At 37.1% G+C, this 23,331-nt stretch overlaps 1 protein-coding gene across 1 annotated transcript in view; it reads right to left on the bottom strand.

The window, feature by feature from the left end:
* Positions 1-23,106, bottom strand: part of CFAP43 (cilia and flagella associated protein 43) — a 42,416-nt gene extending 19,310 nt beyond the window's left edge. Inside the window, exons 1-17 of the mRNA XM_031061316.1 lie at positions 23,102-23,106; positions 22,251-22,504; positions 21,341-21,437; positions 17,333-17,483; positions 12,731-12,881; positions 11,252-11,314; positions 10,245-10,324; positions 9,412-9,543; positions 8,514-8,630; positions 7,349-7,429; positions 6,394-6,542; positions 5,268-5,371; positions 4,113-4,253; positions 3,086-3,255; positions 2,198-2,350; positions 1,586-1,716; positions 23-173 (exon numbers count right to left, since the gene is read on the bottom strand). Of these exons, the coding sequence (XP_030917176.1) occupies positions 23-173; positions 1,586-1,716; positions 2,198-2,350; positions 3,086-3,255; positions 4,113-4,253; positions 5,268-5,371; positions 6,394-6,542; positions 7,349-7,429; positions 8,514-8,630; positions 9,412-9,543; positions 10,245-10,324; positions 11,252-11,314; positions 12,731-12,881; positions 17,333-17,483; positions 21,341-21,437; positions 22,251-22,504; positions 23,102-23,106 (2,130 nt within the window). The remainder of the gene's footprint in view (positions 1-22; positions 174-1,585; positions 1,717-2,197; positions 2,351-3,085; positions 3,256-4,112; positions 4,254-5,267; positions 5,372-6,393; positions 6,543-7,348; positions 7,430-8,513; positions 8,631-9,411; positions 9,544-10,244; positions 10,325-11,251; positions 11,315-12,730; positions 12,882-17,332; positions 17,484-21,340; positions 21,438-22,250; positions 22,505-23,101) is intronic.
* Between the last annotated feature and the right edge of the window lie 225 nt (positions 23,107-23,331).

Raw genomic sequence — 23,331 nt, 5'->3', positions numbered from 1 at the left:
AATGCACTTTAAATTTCTTTACTGAAAGTGATTTTGATGTGGATTCTGGGTCAAAATTCCATTCTGCCATAGATTTTAAAACAGCGTCTTCAACTGAAGTAGACTTTTTCAGTATATCACGTAGAGATTGCCAGTAAAGAGCAGCTTTTTCAATTTCAGTTTTCTTTATCTCCCTGGTAAACAGAAAGGGAACTGATGTATTTTTTGTATATTATGAAAAAGGACAAAGTATTAAATATTCTTTATAACACAATTATAAACTTGTTAAAAAAGGCATATTCAATATTTTTGTATTGTTTAAGTTCTAGAATTGCACAGAAATAAAAATTCTGAAAGATGGATTACCCATATTAGAAATATTAGATGCTCTGACAGAGTCATCTTTATTAATCTACCTGAACAGTTATTTTCCTGCAAGAAAGCTGTACTTTCAAGTGCCTCTTACTCCTAATGTCTGCTAAGAGCTCTCTACAGCCACAGTAGAATTTCCATTAAAGCTGTGATGTCTCCTTTTTGCTGAGTTAAAATAGTATCTCAGATTACATCCCTTACATGTCCAGAAAGCCCTTTCCAGAGCTGATGTGAGAATGATAAGAGGTATCAGGTTATGTTTAGTAAGTCCAAGTGCCAAGTCCTGCATTTGGCCACAGTAACCCCCTGCAGTGTTACAGGCTGGGGACGGTGTGGCTGGAAAGTGCCCAGGCAGAAACAGACCTGGGGTGCTGGTTGACATGAACGTGAGCCAGCAATGTGCCCTGGTGGCCAGGAAAGCCAATGGCATCCTGGCCTGGATCAGGAATAGTGTGGCCAGCAGGAGCAGGGAGGTCATTCTGCCCCTGTTCTCAGCACTGGTGAGGCCACACCTTGAGTACTGTATCCAGCTCTGGCCCCTCAGTTTGGGAGGACGTTGGGACACTGGAGCGTGTCCAGAGGAGGCAACGACGCTGGAGAGGGGCTGGGAACACAAACCCTGTGAAGAACCACTGAGGGAGCTGGGGGTGTTTAGCCTGGAGAAAAGGAAGCTCAGGGGTGACCTTATCACCATCTACAACTCCCTGAGAGGTGGTTGTAGCCAGGTGGGGGTTGGTCTCTTTCCCCAGGCAGCAACTGATAGAACCAGAGGACACAGTCTAAAGCTGCACCAAGGGAAATACAGGTTGGATATTAGGAAAAAGTTTTTATGGAAAGAATGATAAAGTACTGGAATGGCCTGCCCAGAGAGGTGGTGGAGTCACCGTCCCTGGTTGTGTTCAAAAAATGATTGGATGTGGCGCTCAGTGCCATGGTTTAGGGCATGGGTTGGACTTGATGATCTTGAAGGTCTCTTCCAACCCAGTGATTCTGTAATAATTCTCAAAAGATATTCCTGTATGTTGTGCTGCAATCAGACCCAAAGTGTAAGACTTTTCCTGAGCTAGGGAAGTCAGGCTGCCTCAAAAGATGAAAGGAGTGATTTTATTTCTAGCCAATTCTTCTCCTTACTTTGAGACTAGGAAAAAGAAGTCTAGAATCACAAGTAGAGGCAAAAATTTATCAGGATACAAGAAATGACACAATCAATATTAGTCTGCCACTTTATACATACTTCCACTTCAGACACACCAGGGCACAATCATTTTCACCGTTAACTAGGATGAAATTGCCATCCAGGGAGAATACCATGGATCTGATTCCCCCTCCTTGATATGAGTGACAATGGTTTTGAGCAAGAACATCCTAGAGAAGTTATAGAAGCAGTATCAGCAAATATGTTTTTTATAATGGAATATGTCTTTAAAATATTTTTATTACTTAAATTTAAAAAATATTTAAATGTTTCTTTATTTTTAGAAAAAATTCAATCCAAAATGGCAGTACAAAGTACATAAAATACTAGGGTTTTTAAGTTTAAAAGGTTTGACTACACATGGGACAAGTTTGTAGTATATTGCTTTTGCAGGAGGTGAGAACAGTAGCAAAATTATCTATGCTAAAATTTACTGAAGAAGGAAGTAAGAGGTTTGTATGCTTTTTTTATGTATACACACTCATTATAAAAATAATTGTCTTGTATAATGCTATGCCAGTTCATTTTCAACATAAATTTTTCTCACACACCTTCTGTTCAAGTGAGGAAAAGTTTACAGTTCAAGGAAGTAATTTCCACACTTTTGTCTCACGTAAATCAAACAAAGCCTGTGCCCAGATGCCCACCTACCAGGGTAGAAGTATTGTAGATAAACAAAACACCATCCTTGGCTGCTGCTGCCAGCCACTGGCTGTTGGGTGATAAACAGAGCAAACCTGATCCAAACTGTCTGCTAGGAATCGTCTGTTCTGATGAAAATATTGTTGGACCTCCGAATGTAGCCTGCCAAACAAGCAAAAGGTTAGCAGCAGTTCAGATGATATCTATGCCATTTTGAGAAAATTAATGAGACGTTTGTGGGTTACCACATGCATTGCCGTTTAAACTGTTGTTGGATTACTGAGCTGTGGAAGTAGTGCCATCACTGTGCTGCTGATTGCTTCTCATGTCTGCAAAAGGGTCTGGATTCAGTACGTTCGAGCCTGAATTTCTTGGCTCAGAAAGGATGGGACATGTCAAGAAAGAATCTGACCTTAGAATTCACCTTTTTACCTGCCTTGACTCATAAACTCTGGGAGACCTATGAGCTGCAGAGAGCTGCAGCTCTCAGCAGGCAGTGAGAGTGGCTTCCTGAAGCCCCCACTGCTTCCTTGTGAGGCTGGGCTGGGAGTGCATTTGAGAGTCCTGGGCTGATGTTGGCTCAGTCCCTTTAGGAGCTGCACGTCCTCAGAGCAGACTGCACAAACCCACAGCTCCAGCACAGGACCCACTTCTAAGTGCCTGCAAGCTGTGTGGATTTTAAGAACCAAATAATAGAACAAGGACATTATTTTTGCCAGTTTTCTGAGCAAGTGGTAGGATACTGGAAGTTGATGAGTATGTATGGAGTAGGTATTTTGACCAGAGAGAAGATTTCTTTCAGATAATATCCTGCTATATTAATTTCATCTGCCGCCTTTGTTTATATTTAGCTGGTATTTAACCACCACCCAAAATAATGGAACTTCAGAGAATTACCCCTTCAGAGAGGTGGTATTTACAGATGAGAGGCGCACAGGAGCAGTAGCCATACACAATGTTACTCTTCAGTCTGACTGCTGAGCTCAAAGGGTAATCCATATCATATTGCTTCTTTTTCAGGTCACTAGCATTAAACATTCCTTGTTCATTCACATACTTATCATTATCTAGAAGATTGACAAAAGAAAGAGAGAGGAAGAAGAGGCATGATTACCATTAATACAGGTGCTTTGTCTATCATGTAGTTATGAAAATGATCCTCAGCAAGGAGTGAGCATGAGGTGAGTTTTCAGGGAAGTGACTGGAAATTAATTAATACTTAGATTTAACACCAGCTCAGTGAGTTGTGCTGGTGCAGGACATTGCAGCGAAGCAGAGCAATAGCTCTACTGGCTCTAAAGAAGTACTGGAAACAGTTTAACCACCATGATGTGACTATTTGCATGCACTGATTCGCTCTGCTTCTTGAGTATTACGTCAACATAATTAGTGCTAATTAGTTTGCATGCAGGTTCATGTCACCATTGCCTTCATCTAGAACTTGTTTTAGGAATCTCTGCCATGAGGAACACACAGCCTGGGTGGTATTGGTTAAAGAACTGCAGTTCACATCTTCAAAAGGGCATTTTATTTGTTGAGAAAATTGATATATTTTATTAGTTAATAAAAGTTAGTAATATAAAGGTAATATATTTTATTAATTCCCTAATTTGAGCTTTAAAGGGACACCAGAAATTAAGACTGACAAGGCACCTGATATAAAACTGAAAAGAAGACAATAACTGTAGCTCTTTAGCAGCTTTGAAAATAAAGTCCCATTTTATATATCTACACAAAGGCACAAAAATAAGTCCAAAATTAGTGAATATTTAAAGAAAATACTAACTTTGTTGAAAGCTACAAAACTACTTTTTGAAAAGTTTGTAAAATGTAAGGCCTTTTAAAAATTAAATGTAAATAACTTGAAAATCTGACACTAGCCTTAATTGCCCTAGAAAATGTAAGTATCTATTTCAATTTTTACCTGTTATCATTTCTGAAGACAGATGAAAAATTTCCAGTCTTGCTTGTTGGACCTCTGTTACATTAGGAAGTATCATCACTTTAACTAAGTCAGGCTTTAAGTCAGGAGTTACAGAAAGATGGAGCACTTCATCTTCCAGTACTGAAGCAGGTAAGGAACATCAATGGAAATTGTTACTGTGGCGTGGTAACATTGTTTTTATTAAAATATCCTGTGACAAAAAATGAGACCCCTGTTGGGAACACAGCTCAGGAGTGCTGCATGCATTCAACTCCCCTTGAGGCATTGGGTGCTGGGAATCCCTAAACACCAGCACATTATTATTACGTTAAATAGTCAAATCTGAATTTACCTCAAGCTTGAATTGTAGCAATTTTGAGGCTATCTGCTGATAACTGCTAGATAAAGAACAGAAAAACCCTCCTCTAACAAGTCCTCCAGACAATGAGAATATATATGATCAGCCAAATTACATAAGTTATTTAGGGAGACATAGTTCTGTTTGCTAAACCAATTAAAATGATAAAATAATGTCCTTCATACTGAAAATTATGGTGAAGATCTATACACACAGATATGATCTGTAAGAATAATGCTTTTGGAAAAATACATTCACAATCTCCATTTTTTTTTGTGTGAATTGAAATTCATCATATTTTATTCCTCACTATCAATCATCAAAGCTGACAATTTCATAAGTTTCCATGTAAAAGATGTCTGTGGTAGAAATTTGAAATAGGAGATTGCACAGAATGATTACAACCTACAGTATTTTAGTCCAAATTCTCACAAAGTTCTTTAGTTCTTTGCCATCACTATTAATTTTATGCTGGAGCTGTGATCAATTTGTCAGTTTGTCCATTCTTTTCCCTGTGAGTTATACATACTCTGAAAGAAAGGTAATATTGGTACATTTGCTAACTAAAATTACAAAGAGGAAAACAAAAGCAAAAACCAAAACTAACCAATCAAACCCTCCAGAACAAAAAACCCGAAAAAGAACTCTGGCCCTTAGAAAATGGGTAGGAAGATTATGTTTAGTCCTCCAACAAAATAAATAGAAGGAAGGTGGATGGCTTAGCCTGACTGACAAGTATACTTTAAATGCAGAAAGTAGAGAAAAGAAAATGTAATTAATGTTGTTGCATGTATTACCTGTATATCCCAGAACCTGGAATAATTTTGATGGACGAGCATCTAGAATAAAGATGTGTCCTTCTGTAGCTCTTGCAATGAGGAACTGGCCAATCTGATCATAACTAGGTAAAATGCAAATCCAAGGAGAAATCAATTCAATACAGTCAACAAAAAGAGTCAAATAATTTCACTCCCATAACTTGCCTGAATGCATAAACATAATTTCAGCTCCTGGGTTTACAGTTTAGGGTCAGATATAAAGCCCAGTACTATGAGTGCAGTTTCTAATTGAGTGGGAGGTCAATTTAAAGCTGATCATACTCCACAACAGTCTGCATTAACAACTTCGTTAAGTCGAAATTTATTTTACATTCCCTTTTTTGGAAATAAAACTATTACACAGGTCTTGACATTATTTTGAAAAAAAAAATTTGCATTGATTTAATTTTGAACAAGTTGCTTTCTGTATTTATTTTTAAAGTTCTGTCTTAGGTAGCTGTGAAAAGAGATACATCTGAGTCTCAAATAACAGGCAGATTTATATTAAAGTTTAACAGTTCAAAATCCATTCTATCTTTTGCAAAGTAGAGTAAAATACTCTCAGATTTTTCAATAATTGTGTGGGGGGGAGAACCCCAACCAACAGAAAACCCCAACCAAACACAAAAAGCCTGTTAGATAACTAGAGCTAATTACAAGAGGACTGGTAATCTCCAGAATTTGAAGTAAATTAATAATTAGCAATAGTAACAAAAATCCACCATATAGAAAGAGATGACCAAAAGGCTTAAATTTAACTTCACAAAACCTTAAATTTATATTCAATGAGAAATAACCCTCCAAAGTCAGATACATGGTATTGTGCATAATTACTGCATATGGTGATTTTTCAGAAAGGATCTTATACATCAGTATCTTCTGTGTTCAGTTAAACCTTCTTAAAATATAGATTTATTACATTTCTCTCATATAAATCCTGCTACTGCCTCTTGCAAGCAATTCAGAATATGCTGAAAAAAATGTAGAAGCTATTAAAATATTTTAATTTTTTATTTGTAGAATAAAAAAGTAAAATTTTTTTGTTCAACTAGTATCATTACTCAAGGAATAAACTGACAATATCCCTACCCTACTACATACTTACTGCAAAGACAGCACTGGAAGTTTGGAAAGAAAAGTTCTGTGAACAACTCGTGGAGCTTCAGCTTTGGTTACATCAAGGAAATAGATTTGACCTCTTTGGGTCCCTACAGCAACACTCTTGGAAGAGGGACTGCAAGCCATAGAAGTTGCCTAGTTGAGAAGTAGAAGATACTTAACAATTCAACATATTTTTATATATTATGCTATTTGTTAGTATGCAATTTCCTTTGCTATTTAAAAGTCCCTAAAATTTGAAGAAGAAACCACAAGTGGTTTATTTAAAAAACATGTTTTTAACAAAGAAAGTATTTAGAGACATAATGGAAGTTTTATCTATGCTTTGTAGCTACACATCAAAACTTAATTCTGTTCTTTACAGAGAAAAAACAACCATTATATCCACTCTCCAGATTTTAAGTGAAAGAAGTTTCATCTAAATAAAACAGTGAGTGCGCTGTTGTGTACAGCTGTTATAGAAAGGGGTTTTTTTCTTTACTATGTCAGATTTCAGGGTCTGAATGCATCTTAAATCAGGACAAAGCATTACCAGTTTGAAATACTTTTATCAATTCTATTCTTAAAACCTGTTTTTCATTATCAGTCAAGGCATTTAGCTTTTATACTTTTGAAACTTTTCTGTTACTAATTAAAAAGAAAAAAAAAGGAATACCATAAAAATTTAGATATTTTTTACAAAGATGTGCTAAAGATGCATCATGAGGACATTTGGCTGAAATGTTTCCTCTGCTTTGAAGTCAAGATAAAAACATGACAGGATTAGCTCAAGGAAACATTCTGAAAGATAATCTTTAAATCTCATTGATGGGTTGCTCAAAGAAATTACTGAGCTTTCCTCTGCACTGATTGATGCAAATCTGTGGAATATGATGCTATCAATTTAAAAATATAGAAATTTTTAAGCATCAGTCATGATATAAGCTCCTGGTTACTTGTACCTCAGTACCAAGGTTTATCTTGCTGAGGAAAGTTCCATCTTCCAAGGACCAAACTTGTACTTCACCTGAAATTGTTACAGACTGTTGAACAGAGAAAAACAGAGTCAGAAGAGGATGAAATAACCAAATAGTCTGGAAGTGATTAGTGATCTCCTATAGAATATAGATTCAAATAATCACTGAGCATGGCAGATTAAGGGTTACTTGGGATTATTTAGCTTTTCATTAAATCCAGGTGCTGCAAGGTACACCAGCTTAAGGAATACTTTCAATAATTTTTGTGCATTCCTGCAGCTTCTAGCAGAATGAGACAATTTAGGGCAAAATTTGTCAGCTTGATCAATATTAGCACTCCTGCCATCCTGCCAGCAATAGAACAACCTGCTTATAATTTTATTTGCAAAGGAAGGGCCTTGAGGAGAGGTCTCATTTTCTCACAGGAAAAATGATGGGTATCAAAACAATTGAGTTCTTCCTATATCCAGGTAATTTTGTAATTCCATAATTACAAGGAGTAAGGCTTACAAGAAGTAAGGCTAGAGATCACTCAACCTTCACACTACTCATACACAGTCAGGTAAAATTTAGCATTCCTATGCTAATGGTGAACAAAGAGATTCAGCCAATTTAAACTCCAGGTTTTCTAGGCTGGCTACCTGGAGAATTCATGGCCTGGCAATGAATTGGTGGCTAAGATATATTTCTTGTAGGAGTAAAAGACAGTGAAAAGCAAGGAATTTCTAAGAATGGACAGGTGCATGAGTAAAGGTCTTCTTTGTCCCTGGACTCAGCAGAGAAGTATCCCTCAGAATGTTCTAATCTGTGCAGAGGGCTGAAAAGATCAGTAGCAATTGTTGGACAACATCAGTTCTCTGAACTGAATCCATCTTTTGCTCAGCTATCTTCCTGAACAATCTAAGTCACACAAATCAGCATCAGAACCAATACAACAAGTTATCCAACCTGAAATCCAGTATAAAAGTTCTGACCCTTTTATGGACTATAGCTGAATGAATGCCATTGACTTCCTTAATGAGAAATTACACAACTGTAACAAATATCAGAACAATCTGATTTCTGCAAGGCTTTTCATTTTGTGCCTTACAACATATTGGTTACCTGAAAAGAGCTATAATTCTATATTAGAAAGAATACAATTACTTACCACACAGTAGTTGTTCCCTGGAGTAAGAAAATCAGCTGCCAGAAAACAACTGCTGGACGCATCCAAGAGTTTGACAGCTTCTCCACTATGGGCAGGTCTGTAACTATAGACTGTCCCCTGACAAATACAGAGAAATAATCCATCACTGGCATATAAAACTCTTCATTAGAAGCTTTTGAAGACTTCAAAAAAACCTTCCCATCTTTCTGAGCTTCACTCTTTGAACTTTTATATTTGACTCTAACCTGAAGTAAAATGTGCCTAGTAGGATTCATCAGTTTGGTGGATTATATTAATTTACACTGGCTAATGTTAGTTCCTTTTAGAGCACTCCAGCTAACCATATTTGCAAGAAGTTTTGTTTCTCAAACTTGCTTTAATAAAGTAATTTAAACACACGCAATTGCATGTTACTCAAGAAATGAATAAATATTCTACACCAACACAAAACTTCATGTCTGTAGAGAGAACAACTCTACTGAAGAGTCACAGGAGGTCTGATACACCAAGCTACACTTTTCTCCCTCTGCAGGCACACATCAAGCCTGCAATTCATGCCCAGCAGATCCATGACTTGGACACATGAGAGCCCCTGAATATGTACTCAACTGAACACACACAAGGATTTCTGATGGGAAATCTCAACATTAGGTACTTTATATTCCACCACCTGTAGGAGACAATTGTTCTGTGCTTCATTAAAAGTCTTTCACATTTTCAGTAAAAACACAGAATGGACTATGTTCACTTCTGATATAATTTGTTGATTTGTGTGATTACATTAAACATTTTGTACTTGTGTGATTACATTAAATATTTTGTACTAGTAGTATCAGCATATTCATACAGAATCCCAGGAACATCCCATTATGTAGTGCTGTTGTCTCAAATGTTGTACCTGGTCAGTGACAAGCAGCAGACTGGTGTAATCAGGAGAAAACATGAGGCTGGATATGGGCTGTGAGATATCAGCACAGATTTTTATCTCATACTGCAGATCTTTGATGTGATAAAAGATTAAAATGCCCTCCTGTGCAGAAAAGTACAAATCCACATGAGGTCTATGTCAGTTATACTATCTGGCAAACTAAACTGCAAGATCTTCAGAAACTCACTAGAACAGCACAGTTTAAATGCATCCCACCACCAATGGTGTCATTTGTCTTTAGTTAAGTTTAAATAAAAAGCACTCTAAACTGAGATAATAAATCAATTGAACATAAGGTGTTCTTTAATACAATTCTTAGTGATAGTCCATGTTTGATAACAACAGACTCTCTCATTAGATAATGCTTTTGATTTCATATTGTTGTTTTTGAGACTGTAAAAATTTGTCTCCCACTTGAGCAGGAACGTACAATGGCATTTTCAGATTGGGTTAGATATTGAGTTAAATTTTGCACAAAATAATTTGGCAATTCTATTGGCCATTTTCTCTCCTTTCCTATTTTTTACATCCTTCATTTCTGTTCCTCTACAATATTCTTAAATAAAACCAGGATTATCTTTGATTGCTTCTTTGAGTACAAAAATGGAATCCTTTCACACTCTGCTCCCTTGTGTCAAGCCCTCACAAAGTAATATAGTCAACACCAGAGAGGAACTTTATGGTCCTGCAGCCCCTCACTTTTTCCTAACTCTTGTCTTTGCAGTGAACTCTGCAAATATACTCCATTTGAATGCGCATTTTCACACACTCAGAGTAAATCAAAAGCACAAAGAATGCCTTACATGTCCAGCTGCATACAGTCCCTCATTACAAAATGCCATGGCAAGTAAAACTGGTTTTTCCAGATTGCTTGGTTTGCGACCTGAAAGCACAAAACCAACATAAAATATCAAATTTAATTTATTTCAACCATGTGTTGCAACTGCAAATCTGGGATAATTTACTATTTATTTGTGAGTAAAAGCATCATAGAGTCATTTAGATTGGAAGGGATCCTAGAAGTCCTCTAATCCAATCTCCTCCTCAGCACAGAGATGATTTCAGACTCAGAACCAACATCAAAGTTGAATTATGCTGCCCAGACTCATATCAGCTAAGGTTTGAATATACCCAAAAATGGAAATTCCATATCTTCTCTTTGTTCCAATGTCTGACTACCTTCACCGTGAAAGTATTTATTTCCTAAAATATACCCAGAATTCCTGTTGATGCAAACTGTGTTCTTTGGTTTTATCTTCTCTGTAACCTTTCATTGGATAGCTAAAGCAATAGTCAAATCCCTAATTTCCTATTCTCCAGGCTGAACAAACAATTTTCTCACACCAAATTTGTATGTAATGTACTAAGACTGTAACGACCTTTGTGGAAATGTGCTGAACTTCATCCATTCTTTTTTGTACTGTGATGCCCAAAACAAAGTGCTTGAGACAAACCCCTAAATCCTAACTCAGATAAATTATGAGTGATTGCAGTTCTACAGAAATGCTAAAACTAAGCAGTAGGGAACCTCTTCTAGCACCACTTATTCCAATTTAAATTAGAATGAACGCAATTTTTTCCACTGTCACTGTTTCTCCTGAGGCTTTTAATTTGGCTGTTTCTTAGCAGAAAAGCTGTTAATCTTTTGTCATGTAAACACACACAAGATTGCCAACAATGTGTCTTGCAGAGGCCAGTGTGAGATGAGTTTTTCTAACCAGTGGCTTCCAGCTGTACTCACATATTATTACTCCCAGACATCAGCAGTGCTGCCTAAAAATCTATTAGCTTCATTTGAACATGGAAATACCTTTCTTTTTCTGCACTTCACTACGAGCATAGGACACCACATCTGCTATTTTCTGCATGAACTCTGCACAAAAGAAAACAATTTATAATGTCAACCTTGTTTGTAGATCAATATTACAAAACAAGTCAGTTGTATTCCACTCTATTCAACAAAAGGCCAGGTTCAGTATGCTAAATGAAAAATGTGCATTCTTCCTGAATATCTACCATTTCTGCCATCTATGCAACTGAGCAAGCACAGGTCTGTTATTCAGTTTACAGCTGTAACAAGGAGATAACATGGACCTCCTGTGGAGAGTGGCTCAGATGCAGATTTATCTTCCTTCTAGTACCAAGTTATGGTATTCTTATTTCCAACAATGATTTTTTTCTATACACTTAAAAGGAAAATTCAGCCACTCTGAAAACAATGCCTAAGTGAAATGTTGTGGCTGCTTATGATTCTGTGGCTGGTTACATTTGCAACACCATTCAGGAATTCAGCATGTGCTTAGAGCTGGCCATGCACTTAAGCATTCTGCTGAATAGATACAGATTGCAGTCTGGTTTAAATTAAGCAGAAGCTTCAGTATAATATAAATACACAGCATTTTGTTACACAGTTTTAGGACAGGACTCAAAGATGAACACACAGGCCAAGAACAAGCCCAAACAGCCAATATTCTTGTTGCCTTCTACTCAACTAACAAAAACAGTTCTGGTCACACCTCAGGTTTTTATTTCCTGATGATTTCCAACTCTTGATTTGCTAAATTTAACAGTCTGATAGTTTTTAAAAGAGAAATAATGCTGGTTTGTTAGATTGTTTTAAAAGCAGCCTTCCATTTTGGTGTTAACTATCAAAAATGAAGTCAGGGTACTTGCTGCAGCTTAAAAAATCGTGTGCTACATGTAAACAGAAGAAAACAGGATTACCAGGAGATTATCTATTACCACTAATTCAGTGTTTGTTAGGGAAACAGCTCTATGTTAGGGAGAAGTATATTCCAGTACTCCTCCTAGCCCTGACCAAGGTATGAACTTCGTGTGCACCACAGGATTGACACCTTCCATCCCATCAAAGGATGATGGGGTACAGATTGCCTAAGAAACAATTTTTGCTGGCTATGCCTCAGCATCCTCCATTTAGGAGGTCTCTTAATGGGCACAGAAGGGTAGTGGCATTTAGCAGAGGAGACAACTCAGGATTCCTGGAAACACAGTTAATTCAATACATTTTGATGTATTTACAGTTTTTTGGGGTTTCTTTTTGGGTTTTTTAATGAAGAAAAATGAAAGTTAATTATTGGGTGTTAAAAACATCCCCCCAGAATCTCAAAAGACATTCTCATATGTTTACTAATTAAAAAAACCAGGGTTCTACAAACCAGCTTTATAATTTCTGTAAGGTACCCAATAGAAGAACAGAAGAAAGCACAAAAAGCTTTTACCTATCTACTTTCTTCCCTGCTTGAATGAAACACACTCAGCTATTTCTTACCAGGTGGAGCTTTTTGTTGAAGAACAGAAACACTGTATTGCTCAGCATCAATTGCCAAAACAAATCCTTCTTTACAGCCCATGTATATTTCTGAGGCTGCAGTCCAGCAGTGGGCAGTGGGATGCACTGAAGTCTTAATACAATTTCTAGGCTTCAGCATGAAAATAAACAAGTTCAATCAACAATGGACAAATATCTGTACAAGCTGTTACATACATTTCAAGGTAAGGAAAAAAAAAATCATTACCTCATAGAGTCTGACATCATCATGTTTAACATCAGCATTATTTTATTCAGCCATCCCTTCACTGAAGCCAGTAACTTGACAGAGAACATTCTCCAAAAAAGTGTATGTCTGGAGACTGTGGTGGAGAACTCACTTCTCCCTCTAGAAACTTGTTTAAATGATGAATCATATTTTCAATTAAAAACTATGTATTTTTAAATTTGCATTTATCCGGATTTATTCTCCAGCACTTGCATCTGTTACAAGTTTATCTCTAGTTGGAAATCCCTTCGGTATCTTCCCTATCCTCACAAATATATTGACCCACCATAACAAGGGCATTTCCCAAAGTTTTAATGATAGAATTATGATAAAATTCAATACACTGAGGCCCTTTAAATGTCAGAAGGGCACTGGAAGCCCAAATTTAAATGGTCACTTATTATGACCTCACCAGAACAAATGCCCTTCAAACTGCTTTTTAGAATATTCTTCCACTTTATAGCCAAAATGTGAACATGTGGTTCTTACATACCTGGCAGTACTAAACCACGTTTTGTTTGAATAGCTTATTTTATTGTATAATCCAAATTGCTGTGTAAAACAGCTTTGTCAATCTTTGTGTCATCTGCAAATAAGTGCTAGAAATATCCCTGACCTGGACTTCCCATGTGTCTTGAATTTCATTTTGCTAAAATAACTCTTATAAATCTGTCCTCCATAAAACAGGAAGAACAGAACTTCTCCAGCAGATATTATTAAAGACAGAGAGTGGCCTGTTCAGATACAACAGTAACAGAGGTCATAAAAATACCATGACAGAAAGAACAAGATTAAAGAGAATTCAGGGAGGGAAAGAGGGGGACAAAACACAAGAAAACTTTGGGAGAACATTTAAAAGAGAGGATTTAAAGCACCATGCATGTGTGCAGAAGTGGTGAGGATCACTAAACAATATGACGGACGAAAAAAAGAAGGTTGTATATATGATTCTGTAAAAAACCTGCTGTCTCACTAAAGGTTCTATAAAAAGAGAAAATATGGATGGACTTGCAATGAAAACATAGGGCAGATATCCATAAGTACCTAGATTTCATTAGCAAAATATACCAAGACTTTGTTATATGATTCTGGGTAAGTAACTTACATTCTATTTATTTATGCCTACAAAGCGTTTTTAGTTTCTCAGGGGAAAAATGTTACAGGAATAAAGTATATTAATATTTACTTTATAAATCAGATATGGCTGACAGTAACAAATTTATAGCAAATAGGGCTTTACATCACCCAGAAAAACATCTAATATAGGCATTTTCACTGATTTTATAAGGCTTGAATGTCACAAATCTTTGGGAAGGTCATAACTGAACTTCTGCAAAACAGAAGCTTTCTGGGTAAACACAATTTCTGCAGTGTTCCTTCGTACCTTCTGCCATGATTTCTTTACACATAAAAATATGCTAATCCTAGGATGAGATTATGTAAATCCCAAACCAGGTTGCTTCTTGGACTGTGCAATGGTATGGTGGTGCATAGTAATAATAATAATAATAATAATAATGCTGTCTTTCTTTGACTTATCTCCCTTTTGAGTAGTACCTCATCAGGGGAAAAAAATCCATGATGGATCCTTGCCACAAAGAGTTTTATAAAAAGACAATAGAATAAAATTGGTGCTAGAGATGAAATCAATTCAAGTGGGCTTGATTGTCCCACTCTGATCTGCAGTGGGGCTGCTTCACCTGAATATTGTGAGCAGTTTTGGTCACTGCAATATAAGAAAGATAATAAACTATTAGAGGATATGCAAAGGAGGGCTAGGAAGATAGTTAAGGCTCTAGAGGGGGAGTTGTACCAAAAGCAGCTGAAATAATTTTGTCTTTTCAGCCTGGAGAAGAGACAGAGGGGAGACCTCACTGCAGTTACAACTTCCTTGTGAGGGGAAGAGCAGGGACAGACACTGATCTCTGCTCTGTGGTGACAGTGACAGGACCCGAGGGAATGGCCTGTATCAGGGGAGTTTAGGCTGGACATTAGAGAAAGATTCTTCACCAGAGGCTGGCTGGGCATTGGAAGAGGCTCCCCAGGAGGAGGTCACAGCACCAAGGCTGACAGAGTTCAAGAAGAGTTTGGCCAACACTCTCAGGGACAGGGTGTGACCCCTGGGGATGGTCCGGTGCAGGGCCAGGAGTTGGACTCCATGATCCTTGTAGAGCCCTTCCAACCCAGCATATTCTGTGATTCTGTGGTAAAGCACATTTAGAAAACTCTGATCTAGAAAAATCTCATGCAAGGAAGAAAAGGATGGAAAGCTGTGGGATATTTCAATCCTTTCCCTCTGCTGCCCCGCTGTGGTTACACTTGGGTACGTAGCCAGCCTCAGTAGGTGGCTCTGGAGCGTGGAACACTGACACATCTCCAAGAGGCAAACAAGCACACTGGGCTTGCTTTTCAGTGCTGGGGCGTTGGAAAGAGGTGCTTAACGTGACAGCACAATCACAAGCATGTGATTTCCCTCCAGTGTCAGGGCTTAGAAGATCTAAGAGGGCTCAGTTTTTCTGCTTGGTTAGAGATGGGGTTTATGTGCACAGGCACAATAAATTCAAGTCCTAAAAAAAATTACTCAGTTACCATCTCCTGGAGCAAGGTGCAAACATGCCAGAAACAGATTCATTGCCTCTCAGTGTTAAACTGTGAGTGTAGAACCTCACAGTTTAGTACACAGGAAACAACATACCACCACCACCATAACAAAAGGGACAACAGCCTGTATTTCTGAAAAAAATCCATTTCATTTCTAAACAACTTGTTCATTACCTACCAATACTGACAACCAAAATACATCCATCTAAGAAAAAAGGGACAGTAAATAACTATCAAAATATTTACCATATAATTTGAAAGAAAAGTAAATCTTCAATGAATACTATTAGAACAGTTTACTCTTACTCCAGAAATATTTCTATGGATAAGGAGAACATAATCACATTGAAGGTGCTAAAAAGAAATCTAGGTTTTTCTGAAGGCAGCTGGGAATGCAAAGACCCTATAACGATCTCTAGAGTACATATATCTAGCATGGCTGAAAGCATAAACTTTTTCATATGAAAAAGTCCCCAACATGGTTCTGCAAGTTCAGGCATAAGAACTTACCACTACTGCACAGCATGGCATCTATTCAAGGACAAATTCTATTAAGCCTCACAGACCTAACACAGGAACTGTTTTTTCTCCAATACTTCTTGTAATTCACTTTACAGAATAAAGAACAATGTGGGTTTTGCAGAGTTCATCATCTGCACATAACCTAAGAGGCAGTAAGGCAGAAGAAAATGGCAAGGCCCCAGATGAGTATATATTATCTTCCCTTTCTATGTTCTAAGTGATCTCAAATATGAACAGTTCACATGTATTTAGAATCAATAAAGGATTTTTTTAATAGTTCTTGATTGTCCTGAAAATCATAGGAAACTAGTTACACAGTTAAAAACCTCTACCATTGTGAAAGCATGAAGCAACAAAAAGATGATGAAGTCAGGAAAACGTAATTTCCTGGTTTTACTTTTTGACTCTTTGTACACTAATACAGAAAATCCATTTGTCCATTGAGCAGATGTAGTATATAATGCCAGTGTCATCTTATGCATGCCAGTTTTGGTGTCTCATACATCACAAGCCACCAAATAGAAACTGATGGCCTTAATCTAAGAAGAGAGTCCCAGATTTATAAATTAAATGTTTTCACACTTCTAGCTGGTAGTCATGTGAAAGTAAAATTTCAAACAAAATGAGAAGACTTTTGAAGCCTCTAAAAAGAGGCACCTCAAGGGTGGATAAAAAGTAAATAATCAAATACAAGTGAGACAAATTGCAAGGTCCAACACTTACAGTAGTATGGGAATGTATTTCAGAAGCAGGGGTTTCTGTCTGGAAAAAAGCCTTCAATGTTTTCATAGCTTGAAATATTTTCAATGCCAAAAAGAAAGCAATCCCAAAGGGAAGTAAGAATACATGAGGGTTACCATCAGTTTAGCATGGGAATAAGTTTTCAGGTTTTCAGCAGGTCATTTTAGCTTGGGCCCAGTTAAATGCTGACACACTTCATATTGCTTCTGGGACAGAGATTCAAACCTCCACTGCACAGAATTATGCTAGGAGCTGTGTCAAACATCTCAACACTGTACTGCACTATGCAGCAGCATTGTGTCTTCTCAGCCTCCTGGCAAAATGGAATTCAAAAATATTGTTGAGGTAACAGATCCATTTACTGGGTTGTACCTATTTAATATGCATTAGAATTATGAATTTATTTACAACTATTTCTATAGAAAATATAGTGACTTGCAACAGTAAAAAGGAAAAAAATCAGTAACTACCACAAATGTTTCTGCTTCATCTCCTTCCAGTCCAGCAATGGCTGAAATGGGCAAATCAGGGCCATAGTATGGATCATCTTTACGAGAAGTTGGGAAAAACAAATCCTCATGAGCAGTCATGACCCCCTGTTCATCAGGGAGTTCCACAGGGCTGTGAAAAGGCAAAAGACACAGTCAGAGGAGAAGAAATATGAATAGCAACCACTGATACAAAACAGAGAAGCTGTTTTCAAAATGGGCTTTATTTCTGCAAATTGAATGGAGGAAAAGTGAGTATGCCCTATGTATTTATATATGCATTCTGTAATGCCAAAAGGCAAAAAACCCTTTGGTATTTTTTTCAGATCACAAATTAAGGCCTTGTTTATACTTTCATTAGTGTAAGTGTGAATGAGGCAATATGTTGATTATATTAATAGTTAATGAGATTAAACACAGCTGGGAATGGTAGAGTAGCTGCCACGTCGAAGCACAGGTTTTATATGTCAACAACTCCAACTTGAGTGGTACATGCTACTTTTCTACCAACCTCAAAACACATTTTGGCATAAATAAATTCTAGTTTTGCTGAGCTCAGTGAATTGCATTGACAGAGGCATGGTCTCTGAACCTGTAAATTAGCCACAGAAGTTGTAAATCACACTGAAAACTGATACAGCTTTTGGTACAATTTGTGATTACAACAAGATATTGTTTAACTATGCTTGTACAAATTGATCTAAATTTGATGGTTTCATAGCTACAAAAGCAATGCTCAACATAGCCATGTACAGAAAAGCAGTCCAGGCACTATCTTTATTCAGTCACACAGCTTTTGATCAACACTGCCAAAGCAGCTGATTAGTATTAGCTTCATGGTGTGCATAATCTGGTCATGTGAGTACTAAGATATGAAATCATAAATTTAATTCACTTGCTTGACTAGACAGATTTATAGTGGTTGTGATTTAGTAATTACTGACTGCAATGCCTAGGTGAACTAAGTGAGACTAAATCCTTTGCAAATAGATGTGTGTTGCTAGTCTTTAATTATTAAAATATACTTATAGATGCTGCTCCTAGCCTGAGGAGTGTTCCACTCACTGTCGTGTGAGGAGATGCTCATCCTTGCTCTTTTCAATGCACCAGATGGTAACAGAGCTCTCAGCAACAAAACACAGCTGCTGCCAATTCATGGGGTTAAAACTCAGAGAGGTTCCTGTTAGCCCTGGCTGAGACTCACTGCACAGGAGGATATTTTCTTGCCAGTTCCTTCATTAAGGAGAATAAAAGAAAATTAAATCTATTAAACAGGTTAAAAACATTGAAGCCAAAGGTCTGGATGTGATTAGGGCTGATGTTCAAGATCCAGTCTGGAAAACAAATACTTTGTCACTGACAAAAAAATTCTGCTGTCAAAACAGTAAGGTCCTCTTGAGAATGAAAAGGATGCGGTTAATTAGCCACACAAAATTATTACTGCTATAAAATGATTGAATAACTGACATTTTAGAAACATTATCAGTCACTCCCTTTTGTGAAAAGACCAGTGGTCACAAGAAATGGATTTTTTTGTCATTAGCTCCATCAGCAACAACTAAAATGGGCCCAAACAATTAACTCTTCAGTACCCCAGCCTTGCTTTTCCAATCTGTAACGTAATTACTGTAGTGCTTGCAGCTGGAAGGTGTGATAATGAGGAAACAAACCACATTCAGCCTCTGATTATCTATGGATTAATTATCTAGATAATACAGTAATTGTGTTATGAGTGCAGACATACAAGCTATGGCTGCATTAACCAACTTGGCCACAAACCAGGCCAGAGTTTGTGTGGGGCTGTCGTGTGTAGCTAACAGAAGCCTGGGAATCTGCTTTCTGCTGACTTTTCTTTTCTCCAGTATAACTTATTTTATGATCTCCTCATCTGATTTTCATATTTTTTCAATATTCAGATTAATATCTGATGGAATTTGCATTTTTAGGTGCTATCCAAGAACTGATTAACAACGTTTGAAGAAAATGGTTAAAACTGTTTTTTACTTTATTGGACAATCTATCTGACTGTTAATCTAAATAACATTTATAGCTTTAGTATTTGTCATTATTGCTGAGAGGAGAAAAGTAAAATGCATACACTGCTGTAAATAGATTCAGTATAATCCCTTAGCCTGGCTGTAAAAAATTCACTTACAGAAACAATCACGAAGCAAACAATAGTTAACGTTTATAGCATATGCAAAAAATGGGAATTATTCACACATATGCAGTTGCCCTCATTAAAATTACAGGAAGCTATAAACTACAATTCTGACTTTTACAGATATCAGCTTATCTTGCTTTCTAAAGATCTGTCAGCATGTTCTTGTCTCATACCTACCAGATAACGCCAACAGGATTTTATAGTAGATAATTTACTAAGATCTGAAACTATGGTGAAACATGTATCTGAAAAGGAATCTGACATTAAGTTTCTCCTTTGAACAGCAAAGAATAAATATTAGGGATAAAGTATCTCAGATGAAAGGCAGCTTTTATTTATCCACAAGCTCTTTATATTTTGAGACTGACATCTTTCAAAACATCTCTTACACCTCTGATTCCAAACCAGCTGCTTAAAGTACTGGGGCTGTGCAATTGTCATATAGTCATGACATCTAATGCTCTACACTGTGATTTCTGACCTTTATACACACATATATCTTCAATGAATGCACAATATAATCCAATTACAAAAATGAAGGTCCTGATTTCACAGTAAATTCACATAACTCTGTTCAAATTATTGCACATTCTAAGCTTAATATTCTAATGCAATTGTATTTTGTTACTAAATTCTTTGTGACTTAGGACGGTTTTTATGATAATTACCTGCTGACAGTTGTAACACGCTGATTCAAACTGGTTAAAATTGTTTGACCTGGGAAATTACTACTACTTTAAAGCATTTAAACACTTCTAGGTATTTCTGGTTTTAAGAATAATCTAGAGAAGTCTTTCAGGATGGTGAATTTTTGTTTAAGAGCACACAATGAACACATTGGACCATGTGTGTTACTTCTGCTGTAGGTGACAAGTGTGTCAGCTGTCAGGCCAGTGAGCCTTTGCTGGTGTGATATGCACAGACATCCTTCTTGAACTACTGTGTATGATCAGAGTTCACAGCAAACATTGTTCTTCTTCAGAAGGGATAAAGAAGGGGGATCTGTAATAGTATCTACTCTCATTACTGAAATTCTGGAATTCCAGAAGTTTCTGCATCTTCACTTATAATTGTACAAGAAAAGATCATCAGTAAACTGAGACTATACTGACTATTCCTTACATGTCCTCGCTTGCCTTTCTCCTACTCCACCCTTCACATTTATTTTGAAGTGCTCAGACTCCACAGCCAATGGGAGCTTGCTGGCAATGAAGGCAAGAGTAGGATTGTATTTTATAGCACAATTAAAATATTAAATATTCTACCCTTCTGTATCTGCGCTGCATTATATAATACTTCACATCAATGAGCAGAAAATTATGATCTAACCCAGTGATCCAAGTTAGTGTAATCACTGAGCAAAATTATAAGCCAGAACTAAGATCAAGCAAAAGTAATTAAGAGGACCACTGAACAGTCCAGGAGGACAAACCAGTGCCAATCGGCTTTAGAACCCTTCTCCTCTTTTCAGCAGGCAACTTTCTTCCACAACCAGCATGGTGCTCAACCTCCAACAGCGAACAGATAATTAACTGATGCTGAAGGCTCTGGAAGCACTCCAAAAAACAAAATTTGGAAGAAGGTGAAAGATAACTTTGCTACAGCTAACAGCCATTTTGACTAGTGTCTACTAATACTAGAAAATGAACAGCATTTTTGGTACAGAAAGTTTGCAGAAAATGATCAGTCAGGAAAAAAAAAGAAGAGATTAAGGCAACCAGTATGTGTTCCATATTTGTTAGCTTAATCTAGGCTAAAACAGTAGTCACACAAAAATATGAATTAAATACAAATGGTATAAGAGAATTTTGGTTTTTTACTCTTACCATACTGAAAGAACAAACTCTGGGATTGAAGAGTAACTGGCCAGATATGGGCCTTTAAAACTTAATGCAAGTAAGGTATAGTCCAGCTGAGCATCACCTGAAATGTAAAAATAAAGAATATGGTCTTTGATTGTCCCAGACTTTATTTTATAATACCACAGATACTCTTCTCACTTCCTTTATATCCATTTAACTCTTTAAATATTCTTCAGGCCCTTGATTTCTTTGCTTCACTGTAGATTATTCTTTTGATTTGATCATAAAAATGCTCCCTATGTATCACTGCTTGGAATTTTTTCAATTTCCTTTCCAATAATACCTTGAAATTGTAAAGTATTTTTCCCCACGTCCCATGAAATCCTTTGCAGTCATAATTTTATTCAAATACATGAAAAAGCAAGTATCATGATCCTTATTTAAATGGCAAGGGAACTGAAACATGAATAGGGTAAGCAACTAAACCAAAGAGAGAAATTACATGAAGCAGGCAAAACCATACATTAGATCCTGGACTCCAAAGTCTAACTGCAAGAACCCTCACCCCTCACATCCTGGATTTCTCATCTGGCTTTCAGCAGTCTGCTTGGCAGTCTACTGCAGTATGATTTTATTGCTTATTCTGACTACATTTTCCTAAAACTAATTCCATTTAACTCCTTTTCTTTTCCTTTTAAATTAACTTCATTATGTATGGCCATATTCCTCCCTAGCTTAAACCTAAATAAAAGTAGTGCAGTGGAAAATTCCTTCTACTGCTTTCTATGAATCTCTTCATGAGACAGGGCATGTGACAGGGACAAACAGTCCCTGGTTTTCAAGTCTTATAAAAAGGCCCCACAACTTCAGAAACTGATGATTAAATATTGTTTTAACGAAATGATGATGATGATGAGGGTAACCACATCACTACCTTTTAATTCAGTCAGTTTTCTCAGTTCTGGAAAAGTGTAGATGTGTATGAGGGGATTCAGCTGCCGGTCAGAAAAAGCCACCACTTGGCTGCTGGCACTTGCTGCAAAGGCTCCCACCTGGCCTCTCTGACACTGCACTGCTCTTGTCTTCTTTGTTTCGATGTCCAGGAAGAGGATGTAATTACCACAAGGGTAGCAGACAGTTTGATTGTTGACAAAGGCCAAGTTCTTGTTTGAGAACCCCTGAACCCAGCTGCAAACAGAATAACTGAATGTTAAAACATGAATCAGACACACATTTCTCAAAATACTGTGCAAAAGGGAATGCTGCAGCCTAAGTTACACTGAACTGATGATTGGGATTTGTTAGACTCATCCTCAAACCAGTGTTGCAAAACCACAATAACTGAGATCTGCTATTATGAGTCACTAGTTCACTGTTTCCAAAAACATACAGTCACAAAATGCACAAAGGACTGGCATAAGAACATGGAGAGATGCTTTTATTTCTTTCAGTTTTCACTAAAAAGAAAGTCAGCCAAGTTCACAGGCTCTGGTTTCACATATCCCTGCAGAGGATATAACTTTATTTGAAAGAATTGCATGGGTGGGATCTGTACTTGGGACCCAACTGTGTTTGCTTAACCTTTTTGCACTTTCATAGTTCATCTCATACACATAAAATAAAATATATAAAGGTACAGCTTCTGTTTATATAAAGCAAACCAGGAGGACTGTTCTGCTTTAAAGACTCTAGTACTTTAACATGGTAAAACTCTGGAATGTAAACAGGATGTGTTACACAAGGACTGCAATAAATTACTGAGGAGGACTCTGTTTATGAGCTTACGACATGTCAACAAATTCATAACTGCTAGCAGATGTTTTTACTTTTCAAAAAGTGTGTGGACAAACATCAGGGTGCTCTTACCAAAGGGATTTGCATTTACCACCAAATGAGGATGTCAGTTCAGCCTGCTGGTACCATGGCAGGAAAGCTCCAGCAGTGTAAGAGACACCCTCTGTGTACAACACTGCTATTGGCATCCTCCCTCTGAATAATCTGAATTGCTATTCAGA

The sequence above is a fragment of the Geospiza fortis genome, unplaced genomic scaffold, assembly GCF_000277835.1.
Source record: "Geospiza fortis unplaced genomic scaffold, GeoFor_1.0 scaffold130, whole genome shotgun sequence".
NCBI classification, from domain to species: Eukaryota; Metazoa; Chordata; class Aves; order Passeriformes; family Thraupidae; genus Geospiza; species Geospiza fortis.
Note: the sequence above shows the minus strand (reverse complement) of the source record. Positions and strands in the feature narration are given on the sequence as shown.